General features: G+C 40.4%; 2 protein-coding genes across 2 annotated transcripts in view; both read right to left on the reverse strand.

The window, feature by feature from the left end:
- Nucleotides 1-225: 225 nt before the first annotated feature.
- LOC106632470 (C-type lectin domain family 10 member A) lies at nt 226-5,399 on the reverse strand. Its single transcript, XM_042215184.1, has 8 exons — nt 5,256-5,399; nt 5,046-5,153; nt 3,688-3,777; nt 3,538-3,603; nt 3,354-3,446; nt 2,471-2,625; nt 2,161-2,270; nt 226-589 (listed from the first exon to the last, which is right to left on the reverse strand). The coding sequence occupies exons 1-8, from the start codon at nt 5,311-5,313 to the stop codon at nt 433-435; spliced, it is 837 nt and encodes a 278-aa protein (XP_042071118.1). The 5' UTR covers nt 5,314-5,399; the 3' UTR covers nt 226-432.
- A 1,229-nt stretch (nt 5,400-6,628) lies between these two features.
- The window catches only part of LOC102304564 (asialoglycoprotein receptor 1), an 11,637-nt gene continuing 9,507 nt past the window's right edge, over nt 6,629-8,758 (reverse strand). Inside the window, exon 11 of the mRNA XM_005949805.3 lies at nt 6,629-7,490. Within this exon, the coding sequence (XP_005949867.1) occupies nt 7,334-7,490 (157 nt within the window). The 3' untranslated portion in view covers nt 6,629-7,333. The remainder of the gene's footprint in view (nt 7,491-8,758) is intronic.

Raw genomic sequence — 8,758 nt, forward strand, 5'->3', positions numbered from 1 at the left:
AGTCTGATCTTCATTTATTTAGATTTTCAGTGTATTAGGATTATTTTGAAGCTAAAAGCAAATAAACTGAATTCTGGCTACAACTCCAATGTTTCCCCTCTGACAATAATGTGGAACTTTATCATAGTCTGGAAATTTGAGGAAATGTTCTAAGACTGGACCTCTTAAATTTTAAAATTGAATTTTGACACTTGACAGAGTAGAAGGTGGTCTGAAGTAGTGTTTGTATAGGATACGTGGACTGTTTCTAAATAGGCTATGTTGCATTTATTAATTCTGGAATATTTTGAAAGAACTCTACATGAAAAGAGGAAGTCCACAGAGTGGAATTTCCTGATTGTATTAGAAGTTCTTATTGTTTTTCTATCCAGTGCTTTAATTGGAGAGGTTCCTTATAATCTGAAGTGGGCGGAGTCAGGCCTGCAGGTGTGTTCAGACTCTCAGGTTGTCTTTCTGACAGATGAAGCGTTCTTTGATGGAGCAGTGCTGGTCGTTCAGGCGTCCATCATTGTGAAGGTGAGCACAGTCTTCATTCCCAGGTCCTAGACCATGATGGGCCCAGTTGTCGGGCTGCCCAGGTTTCCACCGCCTTGAAAAACATGCACAAAGATGTTTATGTGTAATTCCTGTGGAGCACTGACTGATAATAATTCCTCTTTATGCTGAAAGCTCCCTGCTCCCATGACACTCACAATCTCTGATCTACTGGTTACCGTTTCTGGACAAACGTTTTAGACTTTGATTTAGGATATTGTTAAGGTTCAAAATATTGGGGATGGACACATCTACTGTTTGACTCCATAAACTCTATTGTTTCCCCCGTGGTCCACCAAGTACCTGTGACCTCTATATCTGAGAGTGATGACTTTTTGACACAGGGTAAGCCGTTAATGTAAATAGAAAATGTTGTTGATGCCGTCCTGATATTATTGATTCATGACATTTCATGTTTGCAGAAATTTATTTTATTTCTAAAACTGTTTATAAATGAACAAGAATAACTATTAGAAATATGCCCAATTTCTAAAAAGCAAACAAAACAACAACAACAACAACATGAGCACTGGTCAGAAGAAAGCAAAAAAGGTATACTGGGGACAAACCGAGCCAATTCCGCGATGCCTGGTCCTCAAGGAAAATGTATCAATATCTTTTTTGTGACATTTGTTTGGTGGTGCGCTGTGAGTTTTATAATGTGAAATCTGTGCCATGGCTCCAAAAGGTTAGAGAACACTGCCTTATGGAGCACTAAAAGTTCTCTTAGAACTTAGAACAAAAAACACAACGCCTCATTTTCTCGCATGTATACTGTGACAAAGTGGGTGAGAAGACCATTTGTCTACATTCTTAGTTAACATTCTTGTTTTGATTTAACCATATTTCACATGTAATCTGCAATAGGCAAACATCTACTATCCCGGGTTTGTTTATGTTCTGCACTTTTACAGATTATATAATATAACATCTTGGTTTAAATCAATTCATACAAGTTTGTTAAGTTAACATGTTCTTTATTTCAACTGTTAAATGGTATTTTTTTTAGGACTTACCTTACCTACCTGTCTTCCAGAAGCAAAAGGAGGAAATGTAGTTCTACTTCCTGCTTTATACCTTCTGGGTTCATCTGAGGTCACAGGAAGAGATCAAGTGCAGGAGGGGAAGAATTCTTATAATTTAATAAAGTTGATTTTAGAGGGTTTATAAAGAAATAGATTTACTGTTATGATATGTATTGATTACACCATAGAGTTTATGTTGCCAGTCAAGAGGAGTAGTAGAGGATTGAATATGATCATGTTCATCTTACCTACCTACTGAATGGAATAGTCCAGAGGAGAAAGTGTTTGATTAAGGGGACTATTTAAGCAGACTAACTCAGGTGTTTGGGGAGAAAGGTTCAGGTCAGTGTAGCTGTGTGCAGTTTGACCTTAATTTCTGTTGATTTAAGTTCAGTTATGTTTATTTGAATTGAGTTAATTATAGAGTTGAGTTTCTTATTTGTTTCTTTGTAAATATTGTTGGGCCACAGAATGGTGAATAAATCACTTGCTACACTGGACAGCATCAGTCTCCTGCACTTCTTTGACCGCTTAAGTCGAGTCCTACCACATATACCATTAGCGTTTTTTTGGGTTTTTTTTTTAAAGTGTAACAGCTTACCTCCGGTTCATGATGTAGGGTGTCTGGTTGACCCACTCCCACCGCCCAGTCCTTTCATCAGTCAGACCCACCCAGCGCAAGGAGCCCGCGCTACGCTGGATCACAAAATCCTGTTAAAGGCAGAAGGAGAGAAAACTCAAATTTTCAGTTTCAATAAAAAAGGGGGACTATAGCTCACATACATGAGCTATAGTTCGGCTTTTATTGATTAGCTCATCAGAAAAGAGCTCCTGTTGAGGTGACAGTGTGTTTAAGCTGCATCACAAAGTTGAGTGTCAGTGCAAACAGATGGGAGGGACAGCCAACTCACCCACTCCTCGTCAGTGAGAAGAATGACCAAGTGAGATTCGTGTCCATTACACCAGTCTCTGGCATCGTGCCACGATAATGGCGTGGTGCTGAATAAGTAGCAGTTGGTGCCGAAAGAATCCCAATTCAGAGGACAACAGCCGTGTGCTGTCGTGCCTGACAGACGGACAGACAGAGAGTGTCTGGTTTCCATGTTTTATAAGAGTCATTTCAAAAATACACTTTTAGATATTGGAGACCTTCTTTAACAGGGGACAGTCCTGGGAGATGTTAGACAGTCGCTGTGAGAACTAGTTTTAGAAAAACATATTTTTAGTGAAGAAATATGATGAGATTAACATCATCCTTTTCAAAAGAGATCAGTGGACGAAAGCACACAATCACATGGTTAAGAAAATTCTAAAAAAAAAAAGGCCAAACAAATAATAACAAATAAATATAATAAACAAATGGAACAATTGGAGAGCTTAGTACAAATCTTAAATTAGGAAATAACACGATTTAGTTACTAATTTCCTCATAAGACCTCGCTCCCCCCAGAGAGACAAAACCTTTCTGCCTTAGCTTGTTACAGTTTATACAAAGAAACATGAATTTTTCTTTTCTTTTTTAGCTTCAAGAACCTGTTTAAACCTTCCAGTAATGCCTGCAGGTGCTTGAAGTTAGTCTGAGCTCATCAGATGCCTCAGACTCAGAGATAAATGACTTGGGGGCCAATGAACCAAGGCAACTTTGCAAAACCTAGAAAGCAAAATGTACGTCTTGGGGGCCATGACACGCACATTATACACAGGTTTCTTCTTAGTAAAGGTGTTGCTAAAGCTTAAACTTGAGCACCTTATTAAATGAAGCAGAGGGAACAGGATTAGACAGGAGCTGTGTACCGTTGTTGACCAAGCGTTCTAAAGAACATTTGAGTTCGGCGACCGTCCTGCGGAGAGCGTCCAGGACTGAGAGCTGCCTCAGTGCCTCTGATACTGATGGATTGCACACACAAAGCACAGGTAAGTTAATGAAACTACTTGCTAGTGTCGATGTGTATGCAGTGTTGCTCTGCAGAGTTCCCACCTGATGCCAGCTGGTCCTTGTTGTTCTCCAGAGCAAACTTCATTGACAAAACTTCTTTTGCTGTATCTATTGCAGAAAAACAGGAAATTACAGAGTGTTAAGTAGAAAGGACAGCAATTGAGTAACGCAGTATGAGTACATCTGAGCTACCTTTGGTGAGCTGCTGTGTGTCCCTCAGTGATTCAGTCAGATTAGAAACACTTTTCTCTGCAGACCACAACCGGTTCCATGTCGACGTGTCTGCAAACACACAGACATAAAAAAATTTTTATAAATAAATGACTATTTTCCTCAAATCATTACCAACAAGAAGTACTTCATATTCTTTCTCCTGGATACTGGCATTTATATATGTATCTCTCTCTCTCTCTCTCTATATATATATATATATATATATATATATATAGAGAGAGAGAGAGAGAGAGAGAGAGGAAACAGTAGGAGCTGTGTGAAACTAAAGGCAGTGGATCCCTCAGCAGCTGGATCACAAAGAGCACAGTCACAATAACTGTGCTCTTTTTTGCATTGAATACCTCTGCAGGTTTTGCATTGCAGAGGTATTCAAGTATAAAAACAATAATAAACACAATGTTCTGGTTCTATAACATTTTTATATCATTACTTTATTATGGATTAGGTGCAAGAGTTTAAATGTTGATAATTAAATAATAGTTTAACTGAATAGCAGGTTGTGCCTTGTTCTCAGATGGACAGAAAGTGGACAGTGATAGATGAGATGAGGAGATGAAGGAGGAAGAGAGGCAAAGAGTGATTCACAAGCAGAGTCTAATTTATTTCTCACAGTTTTGTTGCCTTATGGTTCTGAGCGCTGTCATCAATCTTTGCACTTTGCATTATCTCATAACACTTGTTTAATCAGCTACCATCTCTCCTATGGACTTTTTAATGTCTACAGTCTCAGATCAGGAGCAGCAGCAAACCCTCAACAGCAACACTGTACCCATCAGGTAAACATAGGCTACGCCTTGTCCCCACCTGATGACAGTGACATAGTATGATGTGAGTCAATATTGTTGATGAATGTGGGTTGTTGTTATTCATGCTGATTTTTAACTTTGAGCATTCGCCCTTTTAAACATCTCTGCACATCCCTGCAACAGTCAGGAGGAAACTGTCAACTAGCTGAGAACAAAGTTCCTGAGAGAGAAAGTTTCCGGTCTTTTGGTTGATTAAGGTAGACAATACACAGAAAAGAGTTTCATGAAAGAAACAAGAAAATGCTGGTTTGGGGTCAGTCACTGCCCACAAACTAATGTTTTACACCTTCAGAGCAACAACCTGAGCATCATTTCACTATATTGTGGCTGAAGTGAAGCCAGACACCTCTAAAGTCAATTTCTCCTAAAGTGGGCAGCTCACACTTGGAAAAGTCCAAAAGGATAAACAGCACTGCAGGCCAGACAGGAAAATCTACACACTTGTGTTTTAGGTGTCTATTTTGATGAATAGTGACCCTATTGGCCCTATTGTGTCCTGAGTGTACTCACTGCTGGCTCCCAGAGCTATGATCAGAATCAGGAGGAGTGTAGCCGTCAGAGCAGGAAAGAGCCATCGTCTGTACCTGGAGAACCTGGAGAAATCGACAGTACGAGGCTCTGCGGACAAATAGGACATGAGTTTTTCATTTTACAGAACGCACAGACAGGTGGACACACAGACAGGTGGACACACAGACAGGTGGACACACAGACAGACACCTTTGTTCCAGAAATTGCTCATTCCTTCATCCACATTGTCATGGTATTCAGTCGTCATGGCGTTTCTGGTCTCTGGGTCTGTCTCTGTGTGAAATGGCGTGCGTCTGACTTCGTCTTCATCCAGTCCCCAATGAACAAACAGGCGAACTGTCCAAACACAGAGCCTCAGGTCATTGGCCACGAGCTGCACTTTGCACTGGAAAACACCACCTGTGTTTGTGTGTGTGTGTGTGTGTGTGTGTGTTAGCTGATTACTACACTGAGATAATCTACATCAACAACTACAAAGAACTAAACTTTCATGGAAAAAAGGACAAACATCTGAAAATACCTGAATAATTTCAGACGTGTAAAAGAGGCACAGAGGTACCGTTGAGAGTATCATCACCAGCTGCATCACCGTGTGGTATGGCTCCTGCACTGGGTCCTGCAGGAGCCATACAGGACCCAGTGCAGCAGGTAGTGAGAGCAGTGGAGAAGATCGTGGGTACTTCTCTTCCCTCCGTCCAGAACATCTGTAATGGCACAGTGGCCCGTGGAAATGGGATGGACTCAAGTGCAGATGCAAAACCAGAGGCTTGAAGTGCGGTGCACCAAAAGAATTTTTATTCACAACGCTTGTTAGCAACTGAAGACTCAGACTATTATTTAGAAGAAACATAAACTATACGTCTGAGGAAGAGGAGACTAAGACTGTAGTTAAATTAAGACAAATTCACTGTGATGACTGGGTGCAGAGACTGGTCGGGGGAAACTATGGCTAGCCAGGGCACTGAAACAGAGGAGAGGACAATCAGTGGGACCCAAAAGAGAGTTGCGAGTTAATCCAAGAGTAATTTCCTTGAGCTGCCTTACGTGCTTGCAGGTGGAGATTGCTTGGGGGAAGGCAGAGGTCCAGGTGAGTACGGAGTGCAAAGCCAGAAAGTCCTCTGCATTACAAGTGAAATGCATTACAAGTCTGAACCCCCCAGACATACAAAATTCTGAACCACCACCATTGCTATTTCACTGACCGTCCCACGCCTACTTTCGCACAAACTTGCCACAATCGCTATGATTGTGTTGGACACTGCTGTTTATATAATTGTTCAGTATTGTATTGTTTTGTATACTTTTATTTTATTTTCTTTTCATCTTTATATTGTTTGAGTGTATACTGAGGGCCATGGGAGCATTGCAATTTTAAATTCCTGTGTATGATCTGTAGATATGGTCTTTGACAATAAAGCTGACTTTGACTTTTTGAAGAAGCGATGGCTCAACAGAAGCAACAAAAAGACAATGAAAAAGATTTCACGGATAATCATTCAAATATTTTCTGGGTGGCGGTGGCAATAAAGATAAAGAAGCAGTGACAGACACAGATTTGTTCTCATTTTTATTGTATGTCATGACTTCTCACTGCAACACATCTTAGAGATCTTGCACTTTCCTCCCTGACACGTTTCAATCAATTGCACCTGTTACCCATCATACTAGAAAAATATAAACAAATGAGGTGTGATTTACAAAATATCATGATCGCAAGATTCAATGAATGTCATTTGTGTTTTAGAGAAACAATATAAAAGATCAATAGGAGGATTCATTGGATGCCTGTATGGAACAAAGTACACCTGACATCTCGTCATGTTCACAGTGAAAGTGAATGCACAGCTACATGTCTGCTAAAGAACATTTGGGATGTTTCATTATGTACATTATGTGGCTTTTGTCAACATGAGCAAGAGTCTGATCTTCATTTATTTAGATTTTCAGTGTATTAGGATTATTTTGAAGCTAAAAGCAAATAAACTGAATTCTGGCTACAACTCCAATGTTTCCCCTCTGACAATAATGTGGAACTTTATCATAGTCTGGAAATTTGAGGAAATGTTCTAAGACTGGACCTCTTAAATTTTAAAATTGAATTTTGACAGTTGACAGGTAGACAGGTGGTCTGAAGTATGTTTGTACTGGATAAGTGGAGCGTTTCTAAATAGGCTATGCTGTATTTATTAATTGTTTTTCTATCCAGTGCTTTAATTGGAGAGGTTCCTTATAATCTGAAGTGGGCGGAGTCAGGCCTGCAGGTGTGTTCAGACTCTCAGGTTGTCTTTCTGACAGATGAAGCGTTCTTTGATGGAGCAGTGCTGGTCGTTCAGGCGTCCATCATTGTGAAGGTGAGCACAGTCTTCATTCCCAGGTCCTTGACCATGATGGGCCCAGTTGTCGGGCTGCCCAGGTTTCCACCGCCTTGAAAAACATGCACAAAGATGTTTATGTGTAATTCCTGTGGAGCACTGACTGATAATAATTCCTCTTTATGCTGAAAGCTCCCTGCTCCCATGACACTCACAATCTCTGATCTACTGGTTTCCGTTTCTGGACAAACGTTTTAGACTTTGATTTAGGATATGAAACCTCTTGGTTATATGTAGGCATTTAAAACTTTATATTAGGTTTAGGCAATAAAAACAAATTTTGAAAAAACCAAAGTCATTGTGTAACTAGAGCACGTTTGCTTTGGGACAAGAGCATACTGAAACAAACCTGGGCTCCGCTCATCCACCCACTCCCAATCCTCAAACACTTGTGCAATTGTGCACTTAGGTACAGTTATCCCCAAACACACATAAAAGTATGACCAGTAAAATGTAAATATAATTGTTAGTGGTGTACCCCTGAGATTATAATAATGTAGATGTGACATGAAGCGCCTGAGGTTTTCTGGGACTTCAGTTCAGTAACAAAATGAAGAGGCTGTTTTTTCCTGCCTGGAGGTCTGGACTATGAAGGTCCTAATAATAATCGCTATGTACCACAGGCTGGCTGTAGTTAAACCTTTACTTAAAACGCCATCCCTAGATCCAGCTGTCTTAGCTAATTATAGGCCAATCTCCAACCTTCCTCTACTCTTCCTTGAAAGAGTAGTTGTCAAACAGCTAACAGATCATCTGCTCATTTGAGGAGTTGCAGTCAGTCCTGCAGAAAGACTTTCAGATGTCAGCAGCGAGAACAGCTGACGAGGAAGGGTTAGTCCCGAAGATGCCGCTTAATGCTGATGTCTGATGATTTTCCATGATTATGGCTCTCTGCACTTTTCCTTTTGTCCTTTGCGTACTATGTGTGACATACTCTTTGTAGGTGCCTTTAAAAAGACCGTGTGAGGTCCTCATAAACATAAATCAGGACATCCTCTCCACTTCATACTGTTTGATAGTTAGTGGAAAAAAGCACGTCTTTGTTTCCGTAAGCTCATATTGATTTTTTGAGCAGCCTCTGCAAACACTTGGTGATGATGGGAATGAATACTGCCAGTCTGTTCTATTTAGGCAGTGGTGAGTCTATGTAAAATATCTATTAAATCTATTCATACTACAATTAGTATTCTTTAAAAATCATTGTCCCGCAATGAATGTTGTCACAATCAGGGGTACCGGGAGACTACGTCCTCATTCCAGGTGACTGCTGTCAATTCCCCGTCAATCAGCTGTTGATGATGTCAGCCTGTAACCTCTGCT

The sequence above is a fragment of the Haplochromis burtoni genome, unplaced genomic scaffold (genome assembly GCF_018398535.1).
Source record: "Haplochromis burtoni strain Fernald_Lab_line unplaced genomic scaffold, NCSU_Asbu1 Contig_675, whole genome shotgun sequence".
NCBI lineage: Eukaryota > Metazoa > Chordata > Actinopteri > Cichliformes > Cichlidae > Haplochromis > Haplochromis burtoni.